This window comes from Mytilus trossulus, chromosome 4, assembly GCF_036588685.1.
Source record: "Mytilus trossulus isolate FHL-02 chromosome 4, PNRI_Mtr1.1.1.hap1, whole genome shotgun sequence".
Classification (NCBI taxonomy): domain Eukaryota; kingdom Metazoa; phylum Mollusca; class Bivalvia; order Mytilida; family Mytilidae; genus Mytilus; species Mytilus trossulus.
Window position 1 is genome coordinate 42,877,252 of NC_086376.1, and position 27,945 is coordinate 42,905,196.

The 27,945-nt window shown below is 32.5% G+C and overlaps 2 protein-coding genes across 2 annotated transcripts; both read left to right on the forward strand.

Annotated features, from left to right (window-relative positions):
- Nucleotides 1-22,478: 22,478 nt before the first annotated feature.
- LOC134716623 (THAP domain-containing protein 11-like) lies at nucleotides 22,479-23,802 on the forward strand. The gene is made up of 2 exons (XM_063579631.1): nucleotides 22,479-22,865; nucleotides 23,725-23,802. Exons 1-2 carry the CDS (start codon nucleotides 22,554-22,556, stop codon nucleotides 23,800-23,802), a joined length of 390 nt encoding a protein of 129 aa, XP_063435701.1. The 5' UTR covers nucleotides 22,479-22,553.
- A 110-nt stretch (nucleotides 23,803-23,912) lies between these two features.
- Nucleotides 23,913-27,327, forward strand: LOC134716624 (uncharacterized). Its single transcript, XM_063579633.1, has 3 exons — nucleotides 23,913-24,407; nucleotides 25,730-25,989; nucleotides 27,190-27,327. The coding sequence occupies exons 1-3, from the start codon at nucleotides 23,975-23,977 to the stop codon at nucleotides 27,325-27,327; spliced, it is 831 nt and encodes a 276-aa protein (XP_063435703.1). The 5' UTR covers nucleotides 23,913-23,974.
- Nucleotides 27,328-27,945: the final 618 nt, after the last annotated feature.

The following is a 27,945-nucleotide window of genomic DNA, read 5'->3' on the forward strand; positions in this document are numbered from 1 at the left end:
TTATTTTTCACATTTAGTGCTATTAATAAAACATTCATTATATTAACATAGATAAAGTTAGCATTGGATTTGCATTTATATCATGAATTCAGTCAATGTATTCATGAATTTAGACATTGCTTTAGCATACGACTTTAGATGGTTGAGCAAACCTATTCCATAATAAGCTAAATGTCTATCAAAAGGTTAAATTTTCTCATCATCAATGTCGTCAAGTATAATCATTATAATTGCTGATAGAAAGTGAACGTGCACTCGAAACTGTATTTAAAAGTTACAGTAGTGGATAAATGAGAAATAAGATAAGTGCTTTAATATGTAATTGCTGTCGGATAAATTTCCAGTTGACAACACAAGTATTCATTACTTTTGTGTTTGCACCACTAAATTATCTTTGAAATGCATATGTAATGCATCATTACACGCTTCCTAGTCCCATCAAATTGTCTAATCTTGTTTTTAGGCATCTCTTTGAATTTAAAACCAGCAATTTATAAAATGAGTAGACCTACTCTACTTATTACTGCATACGTTGGTACATTGTATTACTGAGAATCATTACGCCAAAGTCAATCGGAAACACAGATTGTTTGGAATGTAATGACAGGTAAGTATTCACATTAAATCGGTACATACAGGACTTCTATTTCGTTTTTCTGATACTAATGGCAAATCATGTTTTTTTTTCGAAAAAAAGTTAACAAGGTGAGCATTCGCTACAGTATGTCAAACAATCGTCACCGTCAGCAAGTTTCTTTACAGCTACGATTGGATCAATAAAGGATGTTATGTAATTCATTACTCCCAATTACGGGTGTATTTTTCTAAAAACTGATGTTTTAAATTGTGCACCATCATTTAAACTATTATAAAATATATGCATTACGCAATTAAACAACCAAAAATTGCAAGATGGAATTATATTAAGAAATGATAAAATCTTATAAAAAGTTCATTTGCGATGAAACATTTGATCGTAATTACTACCTGATTGTGTTCATATAAGCGTTATTCTTTAAACACTAACATTTTTTTCTACAATTCGGTTAAATGGCGTAAATTCAGACTAGTTGTTCTGTTACATTCCAATTTCCTTAGTGGAATTGGAAACAAAATGTCAAGAACATTTTCAAGTAGAAATGAAACTAGCAATATTGAAAGCAATTTTAAAAACCACAATTGTAATAAGCAAATTTCTCTTACTATTACATTCATTAGTGAATGTATTATCTTATTTTGTGCTATTTATTTTACGTTCCAAGAGCTGTTCTGCTCAATTATTTGTCACTTTTATGAATTTAGTTTGTTAATTTTACAGATTATATATTTCTACTTGAATAGGCATGTTCAAGAAATCACGTCTATAATGATTTCATTTATATAAGTAATTAATGTTGGTAATTATATCTGTGTGCTTAACCGATGGATCCTTGATATGTTGATGTCACTCTGGTTATACGAGACAAAACAGAATTCATCATGATGTGCAATATATTATACCTCCAGCAAAAAAATGGCTTCATTATTTCCCGAAACCGAGTTTTCCTTAAACAATAATGTTAGATCTCAAAAATGAATAACTTTGTAATAAGTTTGTTTTGCAATCATTCCTAGTGATTTTATCGTTGCAGTAATTCTTTAAAGTCATTTCTAGTCTTTTTTATCGTCTTGAAATACTTTGTTTATTAATTTAAATCAACCTAAAAAATGTCGTGACTGAATTTTCTGATGGCTAATAGTATCCTATTTAAGAAATAATTGATACCAGCTATACTTTATTGTAGTTTTAACATGGGTAGGCATTATATTATTATATTATAAATAATCACGAATTAGGACAATTATGGTAATTTCTATGTTCGATGTGTATAAGTGTACAGTATTTGAGTAGGCTCTTTCATCAACCTCTTTGTCGATTTTTATCCAACTAGTTCATACCAGTTTAATTTCGCAAAGTTGTATTTCAAAAATTCAAAATTGAAACAAAAATTATCTTATTTATTAACTTAAACAATATTTGTGTCACAATATAACAGAAAAGTTATATTACAACCGTCTTTTCTTTTCAGGTCAATTTCTGAATCGGGTAGGTCTTTATTTACTAAATTAATCGTAAATGTTCCGCCGGTTATTGTAGCATTAATAAATATGTTCATATCTGATAGAGGATTCCTTGATAAAGTTGTGCTGACATTCCAGACTTGGCAGGAGCTGGAGGGGCCTTTTGTCAGAGATTCATTTATACTTGCGGTAGTGTGTGAAAGTGTTTAATTTAATGAAATACATTAAATGCATACCAATTTGATAAAATTCATTTTCCTGCCGTCGTCAATATACGCATGTTCAAACAGTTTTTTTTGGATAATAAAGCATGGTTTGTTTACAAAGCAAAAGAAGCACGTCATATAAGAATCTAAAATCAAATGTGTACGATAAAGTGCAACACTGTATTATTGATTCTTAATGAATTGATTAGTTTATCGTTTGATCTCACACAAATTAATTGATAATCGTTTTCAACAACTATAATCTCCTTGCTGCACTATTAACAAAGATATTGGAAATGTCAGATAGTTAATTATAGTTAAAAAGAGAACTTCTAAATACATGGTGTCAAAGGCAAACAAGTGTTATATTTAAATTTGATTACGGAATGTTTGATATCATATTTTTTAAATTTGAAAGTTTGCCTAATATGATTTAAATTAATTTATAAGGTTGTAAAAACTAGTACACTACAATCAGGGTAAAGTGCAAGCAACGGCTGTTGTTTATTTTAGGTGCGATTAGATTGAAGGCATTGAACATGAGTGCATTCGTTTATTAGGATTCATGTATTCAGGCAATCTCTTTAAATTGAAATTTCTACGAACTGAATTTCACAAATAAACTAACTCATAGAATATAGTTGTTGTGTTATTTCATTAACCGAGATACATATTGTAGCGGGTCAATTGCTTAAAAAACAAACCAATTTGACCAAAGTTATTAGTTGTAATTTGTTGTAGTAAATTTAGTACAATACATATACAAACTCAGCATTGATACCGTAATAAAAATATTGTATGCTGGACAAAAAGTTTGACGATCAAATAAAAATTAACAAAAAAGGGACCAATAATAAATGAAATTTGATGTTTTTTTTATGAAAATGCAATTACGGTAATCGACAGGAAAATCCCTGATATGTCGGAAAATTCCAAGTTTAGTAAAAGGGAGACATGGATCATTACCATATATAATGAACGCAACAGTATATCTAGATTATTTGTTTTTATTCCCAAACATGTATTTTTTTCAACCAAAAATTAATGTAAAATCATATATTTTATTTATTTCTTAATTGTGTAAAATAAAATATGGAGTTCGAAAATTTAGTTGATGTTAAAATTATATGGTATGCTTTTTAACCCTGGTTTCCCCTTAACAATGGACATGTCACCGTAGACGGCAATGATTAAATTTAACCGTCGCCAAATTTGTTGTCAGAAAGACTACCAAAATTCTGTTGGGCATCATTTGAGTTCTGTTTTATAACTTCTGACTTCTCTGCCCCATGTATTACAGTGTTGAAAACGGCATGTGCTAAACCTTTACTTATGTTTCTGTTTGGAAAACTAATATTAACGTCATGTTTTGATTGAACCTCTTTGAAGATCTGTATGCCATATGACCACATATATGTTTAACCTGTAACGGCCATAACTCTTCATGCTCTTCTTTAATCGTTTTTGATCTCGCAGAATGCCACTGCGAACAACTTTTAAATTATCACGTACAACCCAAAGGCGCCAGTAGTGGGACATCAACTGAATATCTTTTCTTTAGGACTAGAGTTTAGCCCAGGTATTAAACTGAGTTCGTGGTGCTTGATCTTTAGTAATCAATTGTGTGACAGTGTGTTATTTTGTGAGTGAGTGTATGTGTAATTGTTTCTTTGTCTTCGCCTTCCAATTTAATTGTTTTTTAACATCCTTTTTCGATTTATTACAGAATGTATATATTATAATGATCATAAGTCATGTTATAACATGCTAATTATTCTGTAGTAAAACCGAAGGTTACTGTCTTTTCTAACTAAATGATCAACATGACATAATATAATCTGGCAACATAAAATGATATTATTTGAAGATATATTATCAAAATATTCATTAGATTAAATAGCGCACAGTTGAAAGTGCAATAAAGCAGATTTGTTTCAAATAAACTCCTCATAGATACCATTTACTCCAGACGCGCGTTTCGTCTACAAAAGACTCATCAGTGACGCTCGAATCAAAAATATTGTTAAGGCCAAACCTCATTTAGTGGAGAATGTTTAGTTATACTTAAGGTAATGGGTTAGTAATACATAAATCATCTGTCGTATATGTCCCAAACGGTCTATAGATCATAAGGATTATATTGCATCTACATAGACGTGTGTCAGCTATATCAAAATGATATGAAATAATTACAGATTATCGTTGATCATTCCAACGAGAGTTATTTTCTCGCACAAAAATACATTTTTTTTTATAGCAAAAACAGATTTTAATAAAGAAATAAATAGACATAGCAAAGCAAATATTCGTAGCATTCATTTGCCAACTATTGTATTAGCACATGTGTATGCACAAATAAAGTCTCATTATATTTATATTGAGGAGTTTAAATTGATTTGTTACTGGCTGTTTGAAATTTATATCTTTTTCGCTTCAGTATTTCTCAGACATGAAAAAAAAACTGTTTATGAATGATATTCAACCTGATTCCCTAGGCTGTACCGATCTCACTTCGTCTATTCATTTGTTAACTGGTTCCCCGTTTGAAAACATTTGACTTCCGTTTAAAACAAAACTAGCGATGCTTTTTTTTCCACAAAGTCATGTTTTTCTGACGTCTTTACACTTAATCAATTGGATGTGTACTGATTGATAAATTAGTCTTAGATGCATGATTTATTTTATTAGTTGTTAGTGGCTTTGAACTAGCTGTCAGTAACTGCGAGTACTCTCAGATCAGTTTGTAGTGTTTGTTGGTTGTTGTGATATACAAGAACCCTGTAACCGCCACTCTGTGATTTTGTTTGATGTTATTCTTTGGGAATCAATCGAATTAGTAAAGCCTTTTCATCTGATTTTTATAATTCGTTCTTATGTTGCACTGTTACACCACTGTTCCAGGTTCGGGGAGGGCTGAGATCCCGCTTACATGTTTAACCCCGTCACATTCTGTATGTATGTGCCTGTTTGGAGTCAGGAGTATGTAGTTCTGTGATTGTCGTTTGATGTGTAACATATTTTTGATTTTTGAGCTTGTTTCAGCATCACAATTGTTAGCCCCTCCTTTCTAGAAATATTTTCATTTCTTTTGTTATCCGTGTAAGCTAATTGTGGTTTTAACTTAATGGGAATTGTAATTTTGATATTTCTGCCATTGTTTCTCCCACACGTTTGTAAGTGCCCCTTACTTGAAATATTTTCATTTCGTTTGCTAGCTTCTGCCATGTTATACATCGTCGATTTAATATAAAGTTCATTGTTAACAAAACTAAGTTATGATTCGGACCGCTTGCATGTACAGTAGGGGTCGAAACACTGTCATGTGAAGCAATCATTCGATTCAAATTTATGTTCGTGAATCAGCGTATTCTTGGCCCTTTCTTCCCATATATGCATTGGTGTTTCCAATGTTGACGGTGGTGGGCTCTAACAAAAGTCTGGCGTTCTTGTGTGTGATTTCTTTTGATGAAATAAGAAGTTTTTCGTTGATGATAATGGTAATAATTGAGTTCAACATAAAAGATGAATTTTGGAAATGGATTTGGATTTCTGAATCGTTTGTTTATTTCACAATTGCATTAAAAATGTAAAAATATTTTCAAGAGCATTTTTATAACCGAAAAGATTTTTTTTGTTTTTTTCAAAAAATTAAACCGGTCTTTCATTTAATTTTGCTGATGGTTCATGCATTTCTTCATGACATACCTGTCAGCTTGATTAAAATCTATGTGTTGTTCTATTTCTTGTCTGGTTCTATTTTCAGATAGTTTGCTTGGCTGCATATTGTATAGTTTTCTTAGGGTTTCTTCAATAGCGAAGTACTTTTCCTCAACTAAAAACTTCCAGTTAGCAAGCAACATAAAATTATATTTTATTATTACACAGTGTTATTATAAACTGTTAGAGTAATTAGCTGTACAAGTTACTTTTATCGAAATAATTCAAGAAATAATTTCTTTACATAATAGACTTTTTGAAATCAGAATATTTCTCCATGTTTTACATGTCTTACATGTACTTAATATTGTTACGTACGTTTACGATATATACACTTATTATATACTTCGGCTTAATAACGGCTTCTGATCGAATTTACTGCTTTTGGGGTCCGACATCCGTGAACTTTTTATGCTTTGAACTCCTATATGAGAACCACGTAAACAGATCAATAATATTTCTCTTTTGTTGAAGCATATGATAAATATACAATACAATATGCTTTATTTCAAAAACACTCCGTCACATTGACATGTGAAACAAGAGGTAAATTACAAAATACAATCACATACAATTAAAGAAATAAATAAAACAACTTAAAAATGAAATATATATATAAAATTACTTTACTTTATATTATAATATTTTAGATAACTTTGAAATGAATAAAGACACATTTTTAAGTACGTTGATATTAGTCAATGACAATAGTCCTTTCATTTTTGCATCACTCGGATATTTCACATAGTACTCTGGAATATGTCGATTTCTGATATTTTATACTAATAAAGAATTGCAGTCAAATAAATAATGGTATTCATCATGTTCATTGCCAATTGCAGTTAAACACAAATTACATGTCCTCTCTCCTTTTGAAATGTTATACCATCTTCCCAGCTCTACTGGAATTTTTACATTACAGCATCTTAATTTTGAAATATATTTACATTCGAACGGTGTTAATTTTAAAAGATAGTGTTCTAAGCCAACGATTGTTTTAAAAAAGTCCATAAAATTCTCCTCTGTATGAGTTGTCAATTTGACTATGCCATTGTTGTATAAATGAATCTTTTAGTTTTTCTGCCAGTACGATTTTTAGTTGATTTATATCTAATGGTGATTGCTGAGTCCAAACATAGCTTAGTGCGGCATTGTCTAGGATCGATTTAATATAATCCGTCCATTTGAAAGTATAATCATCTTTTAAATTGAGCATAATTTGATAAAGTATACTGGTAAGTTTATTTTCATTGGTGAGAAGTTTGTTCCAAAAACAGAACATTCTACATATTATTACGGTTTCTATTGGTGTATGACCAAGTTCTCCATATTTCATAAAATTTGGTGTCGACGATCTAGTGTTCCACACATTCCGGCAAAACTGTAGATGCATTTTTCAAACATGTAATTGTTTCCGAATCCCCATATTTCACATCCATATGTCAGAGTTGGAGGTACAAGTGCATCAAACAGTTGTAAATGTAAGTCTTTGTATAGAGACTAAAAAGAGTTTTTTTTGTGCATGTTCGCTAAGACGTTTCTTCGCTGTTGCAAATGCACCATTGTAATTAAAGGTAAAAGCCCTAGATATGGATAATTGATAAAAATCTTGAATTTCAATAGACTGGTTAAATATTTAAAACTTTGGTAATGTTCTTGATTTCCGTTTGCAGAACACAACAACCTTTGTCTTCGATAATTAAACCTTTAACTTCCATCGGACACAGTATCTTTCAAAAACATTTAAGGCGTGTTATATTGATTCGGCCGTTTCAGATATAATTATAGTGTCGTCGGCGTACAAAAGAACGAAAAGTTTAATATATATATATACACGAGTCTAAATTGAAAACTACGTCCAAACCTATGATTGCGTTGGATAACACCAAGATAACGAATTTATTTCTTATGAACAATTCCTTTACTCATTTTGAAACCAGGATGTCAAATTGTAAAAATGGTAATGAAAAATTTGCAGCGTAATATTTTTTCAATGTCCATGATGCTGCACATTGTCAAATACTTTTTTACTTTATTTTTGGGAAAAATCTGAAATTTTAAAAAAAATTCTATTTATCACCGGGTGAACCAGGGTGGGGTGTTATTTACACCGGGGTAGTCAACCAATCAGATTGCAGTATTTTTGCTGCATAAAAATAATGGTTGTTATTTGCTGATGGTTCATTAGAATATGCGTCATGCATTTCAATCAATCGTTCAAATACCAGGTAATGTAGCATGTACTTTAAAAGAGAACTATGTGATTCTAAAAATATAGCGATCGTCTGCTAGGTAGAAGTAATGATCAACAAGGCTACTACGGAAATGTAATAATGACTGTTTAGTACAGAATTATCAGACAAAAAAAAAAAAAAAACGCTACAAGCTTACGTAACAATCTTTTACCTGTCAATATAAAGTTTGTTTAGAAAATGTTTTATGATAAAAAGGTTTATTCACATTACTATAAGACGTGTGACGGTACTTTTCTATCCCAAATTCATGTATTTGGTTTTGATGTTAATTATATTTGTAATTCTCATCGGATTTTGTCGAATGCTTAGGTCGTTTCCGTGTGTGTTACATTATAATGTTGTGTCGTTTCCCTCAGTTTTAGTTCGTTACTCCGATTTTTGTTTTTTCCATCGATTTACGAGTTTTGAACAGCGGTATAACACTGTTACCTTTATTTATAGCACTGATTTAATATATATATAAAAAAGCAAAACAAATATTTACGTTAGTAGAAGAGGGACGAAAGATAACGGGACAGTCAAACTTATAAATCTCAAACAAACTGACAACGCCATGGCTAAAAATGAAAAAGACAAACAGAAAAACAATAGTACACATGACACAACATAGAAAACTAAAGAATAAACAACACGAACCCCACAAAAAACTAGGAGTGATCTCAGGTGCTCCGGAAGGGTAAGCAGATCCTGCTCCACATGCGGCACCCGTCGTGTTGCTTAATTCGTTAGGTCAAATTCATGAAAGGGAAGGGGATTGTAGTTACGACGTAAGGAACATATCCGATATCATTTGTGAAACGGTTATTCCATAACGGTCAACCAACTCGTGATGACGTCCGTAAAATTTACGAAGGGATGATTTTAACTTCACCATTTGGAACTCTTGGTTTAATAGCTTCCTTGTGAGCAGTAACCCTCTATCAAGAAAATCATGATAGGAAATGCAAGCACGGGAATATCGTATCAATTGGGAGATATATACCCTGTATGCAGGTGCTGCAGGAATGTTGCTACTTAGAAATGGAAATTTTACAATTGGAAAGCTGAAATCATCTCTTTTGTCGTAAAGTTTTGTCGTCAACCGACCCTCATTGTCAATTTCTAGATGCAAGTCAAGATATGAAGCCGACTTAACTGCATCTGTAGTATCATTTATCTCCAATTCGATGGGATAGATGCGTTCCACATAGTCGCCAAATTTTGAATTGTTTAGTGAAAGAACGTCATCTATCTAGCGGAAAGTATAGTTAAAGGATATTGCTAACTTCTTATCTTTCTTCCTAAGAAGTTCCTGCATGAAGTCAGCCTCATGATAATAAAGAAACAAGTCAGCAAGTAGAGGGGCACAGTTTCTTCCCATTGGGATGCCGACAGTCTGTTGAAAAACACGTCCTCCGATCGTAACGAATATGTTGTCAATCAAGAAATCAAGCATCTTGATAATATCGGTTTCAGAGAATTTTTTGTTTAAATCAGAGTGATTCTTTACAAAGTAGAATTTATCCCTCCCTAAGACAAGATACTTGTATCTCCGTTGGCCATTCTTTTTTATGAAGCAAAGTAATACCAACTCTTTTAATTTGTCTTTTAATTTGTGTAAAGAGTAGAAAAGCCAAATGTTTTAATACTGTTACAAGATAAAAGAGAGTTAGATTGTATGTACTCTAAAAGATCTTTGGAATTTTTAAGTATCCACATCTGATTCACGCCACCTCTAGAATAGGCAGTTTTACAAATAACTTTGAAGCACGTCTTTGATTGCTGATAAAATAAATGTTCATAATTTAGAAAGGGGTTTCGTGGAGCACTTGGAAGACCCAGCAATATACCGTTGTTTGTAAGGACACTTATGTAGTTTAGGTATCCAATACAGTGATTGAAGATCTAGTTCTTCATCTTTGGTTGAAATACCAAAGGAACAAAGAACAGACCTATGATTATCCAGGATTTCCTCTTTGGTAAGTGTCGTGAGGGTATATGTTGAGTTTCCAAGTGAATTGTCTATACCTAATTCGTTTATCAAGCAATTAATGTAATGACTTTTACAGAAAAAAAACGATGTTATTTGGGGCTTTGTCTGCGGGGACAGCAACATATTTATCATGGAGGTCGGATAGGTGTTTAGCAACATTTGGGTCTTTGAAGATTGACGTAGCATGGGCATTGATGGACCCATTCAGTTTCTTAATTCTGATTTGTATTAACGACCTCAATGCCTTATTCCATTCGGATAGAGTGTCTACGTCTTCCTTCTCGCGCTTAGCCCATTGCCTGGCATAATCCTCGACTGAATCCATCAAAATTTTAAAGTTGTATTTCCAATTGATGGATTTAGGCTCACGATATTTCGGACCTTTCGATAACACATTTCGTAGAGAAGTGTTATTAACAATGTTAAGGTCACCGGTAAAAACGTGGCCAGCAGGATTATATGTGAATTGGGAACTAGCACAAGTGCAATCAGGAGGTTTAGACTTGAAGTCGTCAATATCGAGATCCTGCAAAACGCGTTTGTAATTGAAAATTTTAGTTGCAATAGGTTTGGTATAGGTATAAGAAATTATTGGTACAGACTGGTCTTTGAAATAAGGAGGTATTATCGATTGCACTAATTTATGATGAAGGATATTGTCTAGGTTGACGCCTTCGAGACCTTTGTGGGCAAATGAAAGATTTAGAAAAGATCTTTTCTCTTCTTCATCTTTTCCAATGCGAACTGGCTTGAAAGTCTGTTCAGTTCAGTGTGAGCCAAGGCTCCGTGTTGAAGGCCATATATTGACCTATAATGGTTTAATTTTATAAATTGTTAATCGTATGGAGAATGTTTAATTAGCAATCACACTACATCTTCCTATACATATTGTCATATTGTGTGGCCCTGTCTAGACCCAAAAGTGTAACTTATATTGAAATTTGCTTAACTAACGTAAACGAGTGTTTTTTTTCCGTAAATATATTAATATAAGAAAGCACTTATAAGCAAACCAATTGTATTTATACTTTTAATGGCTAATTTTATTTATTGCTTTGCATCACGGTGCGGAGCTATTAGTTTCAGTTGATAGTTAGCAAAAGTAACAGGATTTTTTTTTATTTTACGCCAGACGCGCTTTTCGCCTACATAAGAAATATCATTGACGCTAAGATCAAAATAGTTATAAAGCTAAATAAGTACAAATTTGAAGAGCATTGAGGACCCGAAATCCCGAAATAGTTGTGCCAAATGCGGCTAAGGAATGGATTCATGGGATAAGAAAATCCTAAGTGTTTCGAAAAATTCTAAGTTTTGTAACAGGAATTTTATGAAAATGACCATATAACTGATATGTACATGTTTGTCAACACCGAAGTCCAGACTACTAAACTAGTGATACCCTCGGTGATGAAACGTCAACCAGCAGTGGCATCGACTTAGTGGAGTTAAAAGACAATAACAATAAAGTTATCAAAGGTACCATAATTATAATTTAATACGCCCATACACGCCATCTTGCAATAACTACTTATCACAAATAGACTCTGATTGGTTGCTTTATGATGTGGCTGCGGTACAACAACAGCAATTGGATTAAATAAGATAAAGAATTCAAGACTTTATTCTTCTCTGGATATAACATCAAATGCCGGAAAATTAACTAAGTGTAATTAATTTCCAAGTAGCTGTCAATTATTCATGTTCGTTTTACTATGCATATATTGCACACTGATATACAATACTGAAATATCATTCATTTGTACGTTGTTGTTTTTTTGCTTTGTTATTCTGCAATATGCACCATTTGTTTTGCTAAACAATGTTCCAATACAATGTTCACAAAAATGCATTATCGATATTTTAGTTCTTTTGAAAATCTAGACACACCTCAAGGGAAACATACCTACATATTCGTGTCTATTTGTAAATGTTTAACTTTTCAATAAGTAAATGAACGATATTTTTTAAAGCATAGGTGTATAATGCACACTCTTCAAGTGAATCCAATATAATTCAATCAATATTTAAAATTGCCACATTTCCAATACTAAATACAACCCCATAGATCTCTTTACGCATAGCAGTTCGCGCATAACAAAGCATTGCATTGTGGGATTGTTTGCGTCCTTATTTCCCGCTTTCAATACATAAAGAAAGATGAGTGAGAATAAAAACGTTAAAGATTTAAAACGGGACGAGTTGGGAGTTTTTTTTGCGGGACCGCGGAATTCCATACGTAAGTAGGAACAAGGAGGACAGACTGGTGTTGGCATCAATTGCTGAAAAGAGAAATGTCCCCCTGAAAACTTCTGTCGATGACGACCTCCAGACAATCATTGAGGAACGGAAGAAGATGGTATTAGAAGATGGGCTCATGAAGCTTCCCGATCCTGTGAAGATGTTAGCTGGGTGGGAGAAAACATTTATCAACTTCCCGAATACATCAGCCACAGATGTGGAAGACTACATAAAGTTGGGTAAGATCAATATTATAAAACTATACCCCCCCCCCCCCCCCCCTATATTCACTTATAGATATAAAGACATATAAAAGGCACGGACATTTTTTTTTCTGATGGGCAAAACTTGATGTAGGTGCTGTCAAGATTGTTTTTCAACAACAATGAGAGCCAGAATAAAACCTAGTTTCCCCCAGATAATCAAATGGTATATGCCAAAGTGTCAAAGTAATTTAAAAAAAATAATAAAAAAATACACCATCAATTTCCTATGTAAATTTTAAAATTGTTTGAATGCACATTGAACGACAAATTTATGTGACGTATATAATTTTTCTGACGTCAGGCACTCAAATCAATCCATGTGTTCGTAGATAGTAGATGTTTTTGTGTCCTGTTAAATTGTTCCTTTTAAAATTGTTATACGATGATGACTGATGTACCCATATTTTGACTATTTTATTAATTGTGACTGTTTATTTAACGCAAAATGTAAATGTAGCGGAATTTGATGAGACTGTTATTAAAGTGAGAGGGTTAGCGCTATAGAACCAGGTGTAATCCACCATTTTCTACATTTGAAAATGCCTGTACCAAGTCAGGAATATGACAGTTCTTGTCCATTCGTTTTTGATGCGTTTTGTTTTTTGATTTTGCCATGTGATTATGGACTTTCCAAATTAATTTTCCTCTGAGTTCAGTATTTTTGTGATTTTACTTTTTCCTATTATATCTTATATATATATATATAAGGCTTATATTTTTTTCTACATCAGATGCGCATTGTGTCTATACAAGACTCATCAGTGATGACCTAATCACAATGATTATAAGGTCTAATGAAGTGAAGAGTTGAAGAAATAAAGAAAACAAATCCTACAAAATAGAGTTGAAATACACTGTTTATGATTTGATTTTCTTATTAGATAAGTGGTGCCCCTAAATCACTATAACTGTAAATTCCAGTAAATTCCAGAAAGATGTGCATTAAGTTAAATCAAAACAAGGCACTGGGTAACTGGTTTGTTTACATGTGCTTTGATTATAACATCCTACAAAAATGAGGAGAAAACTACATGTATTTATGTAACAAGTATATATGTAATAATTTTTACAGGTGCTGAGAACCATAATGTTTAAACAAAAGGAATTAAATCAACAAAAGAAGGAGAAAGTCTATACTTGTCTGGACACGTCACTGGAGTTGAATACCACCGCATACTAATATTTCTTACTGCTACATAAAGGCTATTGTTGCAAGGCAAAAGGCACAGACACAAGCGCCATATAGTGTTTGGATTATCCTGCAGAAGAGAACAGGTACAGTCGAAAATGCATATTGCAATTGCCCTGCAGGTTTGCGAGGACATTGTAAACATTGTGTTTCTTTGTTGCATTTTATAGTTCGGCAAATAGAGGCAGGATGCAACAAAGCATGTACATCTAAACCACAGGAGTGGCACAAACCGCATGCTCAGGGGAAAAGGGTTACTCAACCTGAGTTCGTACGCAATCTTGTAAAAAAGTAACTAGTAGATTTGATTCTACTCCAGAAGATTTGAACAAAAAAGGGAAATAAATCAAGATTGGCATTTGACCCTAGATCAGTTTGCTACAGAAAAGAAAAAACATTGTTAGATTTTGATTTGAAAAAGCTAGAAGACATTACAAATGGAAATTGTGGTGTTCTACTCTATTCACCAAGAAGTAATATTGAAAAAAATGCTGGGCATCCTGATATCGAAAATATACAAATTGAAGAGGAAGTAGAAACTATTTCAAAAACAATACCTGTTCTTGCTAACGAAATTATTGAAGCAAAACAAAACATTAATCAATGTGACTTTGGGGAAGAACTCATGTTAAATCTTGATAATTCAATAACAGATGAAACGGTTGACTATGTTGTCCGCAAAACCTGCAAACAAAGCAGTTCAAAAATATGGTTTGATCACAGGATTGGACGCATAACTGCATCAGTGGCAAATGAATGTTCAAAAAAAGTTAATGAAAAAGATGAAGTATTAGAAAAAAATAGCTCTGTTGTTGCGAAAATTTTCAATTATAAAAGGGCACCGGCTTATGTTAAATCCTTGAAATGGGGAAGAGAAAGAGAATTACCAGCAATAAAAGAATATGAAAAAAATGCAAAAGGCAAACACAAAGATATCAATGTACAAAGCACAGGGCTTCACATTTGCAAAGACAATCCGTGGTTGGCAGCCACACCAGACAGTTTAATAATATGTGATTGTTGTGGTCTTGGATGTTTAGAAATTAAAAATCCTGAAAAATATAAAAATGACACAATTCAACAAATGGCAACCTCAGACCAATCTTATTTAAATTATTCTGACAATAAACAAATCAGTCTTGACAAGAAACATCAATATTATACTCAAGTACAAATTCAGATGTATGCTACAAATACTAAATATGCCGATTTTGTGGTAAAAATAGTTGCAGCAGATGACAACATTTTTATTCAAAGGATTGCCTATGATGAAATTTTTACCATGAACGTAATACATAAATGCAAAGTTTTTTTCACCAAAGTTATCGTTCAGGAATTGTTAACACATAAAGTAAAATTGTACTATGAAAAACTTCAAAAAATGAACAAAACAGCGATCAAGTTTTCCCAAATTCTAATTTAGAAATTAATGATGTTGACCAAGAAGTTGACACTGGCAGTGCTACTACATGTATGAATGAAGATAATACTGACCTACATGTACCTTCTTTTAATCCAGCTGTTGTATGTCCAATCTGCAGCTGTGAATGTAAAGACGAGCCTTTGACTTTAAATGAAGAAAGTATTTGTTGCTCAAAATGTGACTTTTGGTTTCATTACCCATGTGTTGGAATAAAAGGGAATGAAAATGTTGTGAGGTCAAAATATAGAAAATATCGTTTTGTAAGAGTAGCAAAGGCAAACAATGATTTTTCTAAATATAAAGAATTTACATATTTGATTATATATATATTAATTTGTTACAGGTTTATACACACTTTAATAATACAATGTAACACATGCAGGACTTTCAATAATATTTTTATAAGGTAAAATGATAGGTGTACAAGTCAAAATACAAACAATTATATACAACTTCATGTATTTCTATCAATACATCATCCTTGTAAGTTGTGTTAGTATTGAAAAACTAATTGAAAATGTGGGGAAAGGGAGATAATCTAAATTCACAATAAAAGTCATATTTCTTCACACAGATTTTTTCAACTGGCTTTTCCAAACTTCTGTAAATTTGATTTTTTTTTAAATTTAAGACTTTTATTTTGTCTTGATAAAATGTTCATTTCATTGAATATTTTCAAATTCAAAATTTGTGAAAGAACAATATGCTTTAAACAAATTGTTCATTGTTTTGTATTTCTTATTTTACACATTAGATTAGACATGTAGTTGTTGCTGTCATATATAAACTGTACAGTGAATTAATAAAATTTTGCAGTAGTATATGAACATGAATGCAAATTATGGATAAAAATAACATGTGATATGACTGCCAAAGGCAATGAGACAACATCAAAGTCTAAATGCATTTAAATTAAGCAATTATAGCTCACAGTACGGCCTTCAACACAGAGTATTGGGCTGGCATGACTGATCATATAGATTTTCTCATTACTCTGACTTATTATTTTTGTGTAGTGGTACCAACACACCAGACAGCTTTACCAGACAACCACATACAAAAACAATATTGTCAACTACATCACTTAATATCAATGGAATTGGTCCTTGCAAGATTTTAAAATCTTTCATTCGTTCAATAACACGCTCAACATGAATCCGAGCATTTGAAATTTCAGTATTGCTGATATTTTTGGATTCCCTAAACTGAATGTTTTTTCTTGCAAATGCTGGAATTATTAGTTCAACATCTCCTAGTAGAAAGTCATCTTTATTATTAAGACCCGTATCTGCCATAACTTTATCACCTTTTTCAAATAAATCTAAAATGCCACATCTTTTAACAAGTTCAACATCTGACATGTCACCACCTGTTGCATGAGATACAAATGAGACTGTACCCCCTGGAGTACATGCAACTAAAACTTTGTATGTGTGTCTGGACTTGTAGTTGAATATAAAGCAGAATTAGTGCTGTCTAAGGATGGCCTCTCTGTCTGTACCTCTGTGCAATCAATAATTGACGTTACTTTTCCGTATTTAGAATAACAATCAGGATAATATTGATCCAATTGATCCCGTGTTGGCCAATGAATAAGTAGTCTTAACTCAAGGACAAGAAGAGAAATCCAAGTAATGATAATTGATGAAACTAGTGAGCTAGAAACATTAAACAAAGAGGCCATAAATTCCTGGTTCAAATTTAACCTTAATTTCATTAGGGTAATCAACAGTTCATCTTCTAAGGATAATTTGCGCTTTGGTCCAGGCTTTTTAGCATTATTTTCTTGTAAACTTGTTGTCTCATGAGAATCCTCACCTTTGTAATACTTCATATTTGAACTTCATCAAGTAACCAACAAAATAAAGAATGACGCCAATCCTGTATGTAGCCTTATAAGATTATCCGAATGTTTAATGCTGATTATACCAAATGATTTTTGTTTTCAAGATCCTTAATTGTTTCTTTTGCACTGGAAAGCTGGTGGTCTTTTTCAGCCAGCTGGATTTTCAGAAATTGTATTTCTGCACTCAGACTTTCTTTTGATATTTCATTCTCATCAATTATATCATCAGATATATTACATGTACTTGAATCCGTACATATATTTGTTGTCAGACTAACATTTTCCGAGTCTACAAGTTCTGAAAGTTTTTTCCTGCTTTTTGAAGCCACAGGTTTTGAATGCACTTCAGTGTTTCTCATTAGGAGCCGTCTTTCATATGAAGTTTGGGATGTGGTGCTAACTTACGTGGCTGACCATATTCAAAATGATTTGAACACACTCGTGTATTTTTGTTCACTTCAAAGTTGTCCCTGTTAAGTAATTTGCTCCACTTTTTGTACCATTCTTCTTTTGGACATTTGTGTAGCTTTATTGATGCGTTTGAACCGAGACGTTCTTTCACATGGGGCATTACCAAAATCCTGAAAAAAGAAGGCTAAGTCAGGGTGGGGCCACTAAGCAATCTGCCCTCTTTGCAACCAGCTGATACTGATTAAAGCCTAAGGAAGGAATCGAACCTTCGTACCCTGACCGAGCCCTCTTCTTTTTCAGAAATTGACAAATAATTTTAGATTCAAATGTAAATATAGTTTATTTTTAAGGAAGAAACATGGAGATCCACGGTAACACGTATAAATAAACACTGAAATAAGTAAAAAAACGTTAGTTTTGACAAATCTGTAAAATAATTTTCAGTCTGTGATTTCTTTACTAGCCACCGAAAAAAAACTATCAGCCAGAGTTATTCAGATCTATAGAAAACACAACCTCGAATCTCACTGTTGAATTTCTTCTCATTTCTAAATGAAATTAAGTGTAATTTGCAACTCAATCATTTGTCAATCTATCTCTAAATGTTTAATAACTTGAAATTAAAATATCGTGCTTTATAAAATTACCTGTCCTGCTGATCGTAATCATTATTGCATCCGTAAACTGCACATCTATGCGACATAGTTTAAGGCAAAATGGCGCTAAAGTGAACAACGCAAACTGTCCCACAATGCATTTCGGCGTCAGCCATCAATGATCCGTGAATAGATCTATGTTCACATATAACCTGAAACTAGGATAGAGCGAAGCAGTCCTCAGCTTTTTAGGAAGCTCAAACGTGTTTATCATAAGAATAGTTTATGATAAACTAATAGAGAATTACGTGTTAATTAACCGACCTGTTTGAGATCAAATCAAAAAAAATATTGAAGGGTTTTAGAGCCAAAGAAGCTATAGAACAAATGATTCAAAATCATGTTTTCTGGGTGTTCCGAAGAGAAGACCCTTTCATAATCTGAATATGAAGTTTTGTTCAAAATATTTTTTTTATATTTTGGTCTCAAAGCAAACACAACTTCATATGGAGACAAACGTTTGGTTTTGAAAATTCCTACATGTAGTTACAGCCCTGTTTACAAACCAATTTACAGACATTTCAAGTATATTTAAATAATATTTATTCTTATGTTATTAAAAATTTTGGGAAGTGTTTCCCGATTTTTTTTGGGGAAAATGATAAATTTATGAAAAATCTGGTGCCATCTCATACTAAGTTGTTTATTTTCAATACATTGCAAGTCAGGTAATTTATTTTCAAAGTACCACAGAACAAACTATTTATTTTTGTGATTATCAAGGTTGAGTTATTTATTCTCAAAATCTCCCCCAGCACTATATGTTCGTGTACCGATTTACATATTGTATTGAGTTTTATGAATAAACTCATCATAGATACCAGGACTTAATTTAGTATATACACCAGACGCGCGTTTCGTCTACAAAAGATTCATCATTGACGCTCGAATCCAAAAAAGTAAAAAAAAAAGGCCAAACAATTAAACTATGAAGTTGAAGAGCATTGAGGACCAAAATTCATAAAAGTTTTGCCAAATACAGCTAATGTAATCTATGCCTGAGGTAGAAAAGCCTTAGTATTTCAAAAAAATCAAAAATTTCTTAACAGTAAATTTATAAATATAACCATATCAAAGACAATTCAATGGTAGTATACAGAGGAGCAACCAGATCGTTTTTATAATACTTGATTGGTTAAACATTTTAATTCACAAAAAAATTCTCAGGACACCAAATATTCATAATTATGCTTAATTATTCCAATTTTTTCAGACAGGCAAAATTGATTTCAGTAGTAATGGACCCAGCATTCAGTACACAATTGACACACTAGAAGAAATTTTAAAAATCAAAACAACCTCAGGAAGAAATGAAGAAATATTTAGAAGATGAAAAGTAAACTATTGTAACAAAAGAATTTAAAGTCAGTAATACTGATTTTAAGCAAATGGAAACACTATTGACCAAGTATGTCACAGCCCTTAAGGAAAAATAAATTCTAGATTTGAGGATGCTCACTCTGCATTTGAACTTTTCAACCCTATTTCTTTGCCAGAGAGAACTGATACAGAATTGATAGACTATGGTGTAACATCATTAGAAAAGCTTGATGGAGGCGTTCTATCCTAACATTGATCAAGACAAGAAAAATGAAATAAGTCACTGAATTGAATAAGATCAAGTAAAATATGGTAGAATGGAAAAACTATAATAAATGATGACAATTCTTGTTGAGCGAAACACACATGATGTTAAAGATGGGTTTAAGGGAAAGACTGATTTCTGCAATTTCTTTCCTCACATTATTGAGCACGCTGATATTTGCTAATCAATGCGAATTTTAAAAGCCTGGCCCGAAGGGGGTCAATCACAATTAAAAGAATAAAAAAAGTTACAACAAATTATATTATCAATTAGCTTTAATAATATACTATGAAATTTCATTCACAAAATTGAACAAATGCAAAACATCTAATAAAAGTATAAGAATAAACAAAAATTTTAACAACATTTCTCAAGAAACCGCTCCATTATAGGTCATACATTTTGTACATATTTATAACGGATAAGAAAATAATTCTAAGAAATGTATTTTCAGATGATTACTCTATAGCTAGTAAAAAAATCAATTTAAACTTACCCAAAAATCGAAGAAAATATTAGACATTACCTTATTTTTTTCAAGTAAAAAATTAAAATGAAATCCCTAAAATCCAGAGGCTTACGGAGGGCTTCGCCCACTGGTCTCCCTACACCGGCTATCCCAGGACCCACTGACCCCCTCGACGTTTGGGTAAGGTATCTCCATGATCTCAAAGGTACCTCCAGTGTAAAAAAAAAGAAACCCCTGGACATTTTAGAGTGCGCTCGACCTAAGGGACTCAAGGGAGTTTAGTTTTTAATTTAGAAAAAAACCAACTACGAAATCATAGAAAAAACAAGTGAGTCATCTATGTTATTCTCTCTGCATTGGTTTGTGGTTTTTCTACAAAAGTTGGTTTTATCCGCCACAAAAATCCCCTTTTCTATTAAATGCAATTCAATAATAAATAATAAGCTTGTACAAAATGACCGATCTCTGTTATTTAATATCTTTGCTATTGATACTAATACAATTTCAAAATTTCAAAGTTTACATGGCTGCAGAAGAGGTCATAAACCTTCAGAACTATAAACCATAATTTATGAATTCATGTGCTTGAAGATGTTTTGTATGTTTGATAAAACAATTCCATACAAAATATATTCATTATTGTGACTTTTACTACATAATTTGCTAAAAGCGACATTCTGTGATTCTCAGCCCTTACCGAAAAAAACCCCACAATTGTCCGAAATGTTAGATTCGATGGAGTTTAAATAACTAATAATCATATTCTGAAGTGTGTACCGGTACATGTAGGTCTTGAAGAAATTTCAAATATGTTTTCTTTCTACAATCTTTCCACTAACTGCTAATAATTTGAAGACCTATAAGTATTATGTCAGTTATAGATGAAGACAAAATATAAGAAATGCATACAAAGCAAGGACATTAAAGAACATGATGTTTAAGAATTACATCCGATAATTAAGATGACTTGTGAATACCATTATACTAATGATATGTTTCCGGTGTCGTTTGAAAGTGTCTCGCATACATTTATGAGGGTCTAGAATGGATTTACAAAAAAATAGAAAAATATAAGAAAAATAGTTTAAAATTGGAAAAAAAAAAAATTTAGATGCTAAAATATAAAGGATAGGGCAAATGCAATGCTTTAATATTAAGAATAGTGAAAAATGGCTAACAACATAATAATTTTTGTCGACGAACAGGACTTGATTGCATTTTGTCTGCATTTGGATGTTAATCTGACGTCATTTAATAACAATGGTGTTCTTATCAATGACAACGTCTGCAAAGTAAATTAAACACCATTAATAACACTGCATATAAATTACAATTTTACAATGCATGTATTAACAGTTTCCAAATTCAGAGGAAAATGAGTACTATGATTAACTAAATTCAGTGAAGAATTGTCAAATTTGATTTAAAAATATTCTTAGACAAAGAAATTAAACTTGAAGGATCTTACGTAATAATGCATATATCATGAACACTGTGTCTCCATTTTGGCGCCAGTGTTTCCCGAAATACACTTCATAATTATTACAACCAATATAGTTATGAGTGTTCAAATCTGTCATTGGACATTAAGGTTAGGAAAACAACAGTTACTCAACCTTAGCTGCTTGACAATGAATTATGTTGTTTCAAATTAAACCAAAAACTGGAATTTTACAAGACTTAATTTGTGAACATATTTAAGGAATAACATATTTTTTTTTCCGTTTCTGAAGAATTAATTTTAACAAATAAACGCTATGCGGGTTATTCTGTTTGCACCTTATTTTTAAGATTATTTTGAATACACAGGAAGAAAAGTAGTTGATGACGTCACAATCACATGACAAAATTATGTCTATGAGCGGAAAGACAAAAACATTCACCCAATCAGAAGGAGTGTAAAATCCAAATTTTAATTATTTAGATATGAGCTTATTTAGGCCTGTACAAGACATAAAAGCGTACAACGTTTATTTGCTAGCATTTATAGGTTTTGTTCATTATCCGATATGGTAATCAACTCTAAAATACTCAACACATTAACATTTTTACCAAAGAAACCCGTGAAAGTTACACTGCGTTCCTAGCATTTATACGCATGATTAAGCTTAGAAGTGTTCATTTGCAATGTCAACCAAAACATTTTTTAAAACAATTTATTGAATAACCTTATTCACTGTAACTGCGGTCCTGAATCTCACGCATGCGCGTAACGGGCTCTGGGTGGATCCATAACAACAGCGTAAACAAACGAGAATGGTGAAGAGTTGTTGTGCGTATATGTGCCACAGTAAGGCAAACGAAGCAGCAAGAAATGCCGGTATTAGTTTTTTTAGGTTCCCAAAGGATAAAAGAAAGCGGTCATTGTGGACAAAGGTAATAAATAGAGCTGATTGGGAGCCAAATGACAGCGTCCGCATCTGCTCACTACATTTTGTTGACGGGTGGCACAGTGATGACCCAGATGATATTAATTATGTACCAACCATCTTCCCATACAAAGAAAAGCCACTCAGCACCAAACAGAAGGCACAGGAAACTAGAACCGTCTCCAGACAAGAAACAAAGGTTAAATTTAAAAGCAAAATACCCCCCTTAATTTTAGTGTCATATGAGTAATGAAGGCCATTTAAAAATACTTGATGGAACTCAATACATGGTAAAAAATAGGTAAAAATATTGGGAGGGGGGACTCATAAAAATATCTCTTGAGCTAGCTATGAATTTATAATATAAGACTGAAAAACGTTTCATCAATTTAATGAATGAAATGAACCTATATTTTGTGTGGGTATCAGGTATATAATGTTTTATTATTTTTTTTTGTGTGCAATTAATGCTTCTGGTCAGTTCTTATACATAACTTAAATGAAAAGCCAATTATCAAGGTTATGGTTAGTGGTTCCTGGTTTTGTTTTAGGATTAGGACTAACTAGTGTTAATTAGGTTAAGGTATATGGGTTAGGGTAAAATTTGGGGTAAAAATGGTTCAGCATATATCTTTAAGGGCTGGGACCATTAAAGTAAAAGAAGGCCATGGATGGTGTGGTACGATTGCCAATGAGACAACTGTCCACAAGAGACCAAAATGGCACAGACATAAACCGTGAACATAGTTGTAATACACAAACTGCCTTGTCAGCTACATGTATTAGGCCCTAAAATGGGTTTATAAGTTCATTTGTTTTAGATAATCAATCAAAATAAATTAATTTCAGTACTTCAATAAGATTTTTAGAGTATCGTACCTAATAGTTAAAATATTAAATTAAATAAACTATAAAGATATGACAAATTGAGACATCAAGCCATAATATTCAATTTGTTGATTATAAAAAAAGACCAAGATAACCAATCATAAATCTTTTGTAAATTACATGCATACAGTGTGCATATTACTCATTTACTTTATTTTTTGCTTTAACAGGACTTATTAGCAGAGGAACAACTGCAGAGATGTATAGACCAGGGCCCGGTTGTTCAACTTGTCGTTAACTTAACGTAAGCGTTAAATTTAACGTGTCGTTAAATACTCTAACGTATCGTTACTTAACCCATGGTTAAAATAGTGTTGTTCAACTTGGTTTAACGCTGTCGTTAGTTAACGTTGACGTTAAATAATTTAACCACTCGTTAAATATTTAACTAAAGTTTAGAGATTATCTTCGTTACCCACAATGCATTGGTTTGTTAATATTTACTTCAACATGGCTGAAAAGTCTTCTGCTAAAACACAAAGGGACAGAAAACCTAACTTCACCCAAGAAGAAGTAAATGTAATTCAAGACCAAGTGCAAAAGAATTACAAAGTTATTAATGAAAAGTTTGGGGATGGTATAACCAATTCCAGAAAGACTGCTGTCTGGAGCAGGATTTCCATCTTGGTCAGTGCTTTGGGTGTTGCCAACAGGTCTCCCAAAGACTGCAAAGACAAGTGGGCTAACACAAAGAAGGAGGCTAAGAAGGTTTTTAACAACAGTAACAAAGAGCAGAGGGCTACTGGTGGTGGTCCACAGCCCAAAAAACTGAGTCTGGCCATTGAAAGAACAATAGACCTTTGTAAAGACTCAGCTTCTTTCAAAGGTCTTGAAGGAGTTGAAAGTGTACTTGGTATATATCAGTAACTAATTTATACTCTTTTGTGAATATGTAAAAATAATAAATCTTTTAATGCTATTAATTATTCTCTCCGATTTCATGAAACTTTGTGTTCAAAAAAAAAATCGCCGATTATTTGTATCATGATTTGATAACATTTGACAGGTATTTAGCTGATTTATTAATCTTTAATAACGTGTAAGCTTAGTATTTAATTGGCATTCGGCTATATTCAGTTTTACTCAGTGAATAATAAGTATTTCAATTCATTTGGTCAATTATTTATGTCGTCTGCATTCTAGTATTTACGTCCTAAATATTAACCTTGATAGATGCTCAGCATGCTAATGAACATATTTGTTTTTGAGCCTTATTACCTCATGACACACATTTTTCTAGCGCTGGATGATTTCAAATATTGTCATTTGACAATATTGTAATGATAGTAAGGAACAAAACATGTTCAGTTCAAATTTTCGTTTATCCGGAAAGAACCTCCTTGCTGTTATTTCCCTTTGATTTGTAGCCGACAGGACGATGTTTCTCGGACCCTGGCTAACCCGTACCTTAAATTCGATCGTGGCATACGCTCGTAAAGGCCTAGATTTTAACCATTTTAATAATCATCTTTTGTTGGTCGTTCAAGATTTGGAAAATAAATATATATAGTTGGTGTTAAACTTGGTGGGATATGAGTGAAAAAAAATGTGGATAAAAAGGGGGAGGGTTATACAGTGAGAAATGTATACACAGAAGTGCCACTGGAATAGGTCCTTTTTATTTTGTCAAATATACCGAAGGGGACGCAATCTCAACACTGTAAAATATAGATGGGCCAGCAATTTCCATTTAGTCAATTATCATTATTTTTTTTGACAGCGAGTGAGATTGCGAATTTAAATCCAGCATTGGCATTAAATTCGCAGTCTCACTCACTGTCAAAAAAAAATTCTTTACATTACTATGTAAACAATTTTTTTTTAACAGCGAGTAAGATAACGAATTTAAATCCAGCATTGGCAGGTGCCCTCTAATCCTTGATGATAATTGACTAAAGATTCGATACCCAATAGATTTGCTAGAAAATTATTTAAAATGGTGCAATACTGCTTTACAATTGAACAGAAGGTTGTCTTCTGATATAGTTTTGTTACTAGCCGTCTCGTTTTGGTTGTCATTGATGCATATGGTTTGTCAGGCTAGGTCAATGAAAGCAAAGAAAGAATGTCTGACAAAAAAAACTCTCTGTAAGTAAGAAAATTTAACAATAGACGCACGTCTATTCATCATCATGCTAATCATAAAAATAACAATCTCCTTATTATATTTTCTAGATGACAACTCAGCAGCATTGCCAGAGGAGAGTGCAAGTAATTCCCAGGACCTGTTTGATACCCCTCCAAGCCAACCACTTTCCCAATCTGGATCTGAATCCATTCTTCAGCCAGTACCACTACTACCGCTTCTACCGGCTGTAAATATTCAGGTGCCACGCCCAGCAGCTGCAGTAGTTGAGCTGTGGAATCTAACAGCAAAGAAAACAGAAAATCCAAAGAAGAGGAAAGCAACTGCTGATGATGTTTATGGGCTTCAGGTAAAATTTCACATTTGCATTTATTTTAGAAATAATCCAGAATAATAAAAAAAACGATTAACGTATTATTGTCTTATAATGAATGGCTTAAATTGGTGTTAGTTTCAAGACTGTCATTACTCTGGAAAATGAAAAGATAAAAATCAATTATCAACACTAAAAAAGTTGACTTTTTAGGTCCCCATCGATTAGTTTGTATCGAACAGATTCAGATCGAAGGGGCTAGGGACCCGGTCGATCCCCTCCCCTTTGTGGTCAGTCATTACCCGCTTACAAACAGTTCAGGATCTACCACTGGTATAGGCAATGATGTGAGACCGTGCATCGATCTCAAAGTACACTTAATCAACATTTTTATGAAAATCTTCTAATATAAATAATTTGAATTTATGGTCTTCAAGCTGCTGGCCTAAGCAAAGGTCCAACAGGTCATACACTTTATCTGGAAATCTCAATTTCATGCAATACTTCTGTAAATTCCACAAGAGTTTTAATGTATACAGACACATATAAAGATATATGTTAAAATATTCATATGGATGTAACGTAAGGGTACCCAAATTGCACCGAGTACCCAAATTGCACCTATTTAGAAAAAAATAGCAATAAAAATCTTACAAGATTTCCTAGAGACTAAACAAATTGTATTTTTATGATTTGATACTATGCCCGTCTTTCAACATAGGTAAACATATTTAGTTATACACAAAACGTTCGCAGTATTTATCAACAGATGGACTGTTTACTGAAAAAAACAAAATGTACGAAAACGTCACCATGCGACGTCATCAAAACGTCATCTTTTTAAAATTGGCAAATACAATATATTATAAGTATCCATTTCGTAAAATATGAATAATAAGCATGGACAAATATCCAATTGTTCGAAATATTTGAAGAAATTAAACAAAAGCTCGGTTATTAGACTTTTGATGATGTAAATTTAAGCATGGATGCAATTTGGGTACTCCTCATTACAGAATCATGGATAGTTTGGAGGTTGATTCAAACCCATTTTTTAATGACTCAATATGGACTAAAAATTAAATTGGTGTACCTATATGACAAAGAAGGATAGGGCTACAAAATAAACACAGTATGGACATTTTTTTCCTGATCATAAAAAAACGTAGGTGAAAAAACTGTCAAAATAGGTGCAATTTGGGTACCGTCACGTTACATGTATCATTTTTATTTCAGGTACTGTATTTGAAGGGTGAAATGGCAAAACAGACAAAAGAAATGAGGAAACTAGACCTCCAAATAGAGTTGCTGGAATTAATGAAACAAGACAAGGAGAATACACCATTAACATTTTCTCAACTTTTAATGAATTAAAATATTTATTTTTCTTATTAATTAACAATTGTTTGCCACACAGTTTTCACTTGACCTCGACCTCATTTTATGAATCAGTGAACAAGGTTAAGTTTTGGTGGTCAAGTCCATATCTCAGATACTATCAGCAATAGTTCTAGTACATTGGGTGTATGGAAGGACTGTAAGGTTTACATGTACGACTGGCAGGTGTCATTTGACTTTGTCCTCGTTTTCATGGTTCATTCGTCGATGTTTAGTCTTCTTGGGTAATGTTAAGTTTATGTGACAGTTGTAATATAGCTTTATTGTGTACATCAATTGTGTCTGATTTTATGCCCTTTAAGGGCCCTGTAATTTGGGAAATAAAAATATTCTATTCTATTCTATTCGATATTAAGGACTATCCACATACTATCAATGATCAATATCAATGATTAGTAAAGAAGGCTAGATATTTCAGCGTGTGTACTCTTGTTTTAATTCTGGCTATGCATTTATTTGGTATGTTTATATTCATTCTTATCGTTTGCTTTACATCCAGTGGCAAATATTTCATGCATGTTCATGACTGAGAACAAATTTACAAAGAGTACAATAACTATAATCAGACCCCTCACAGGATTTTGTAATATGCAT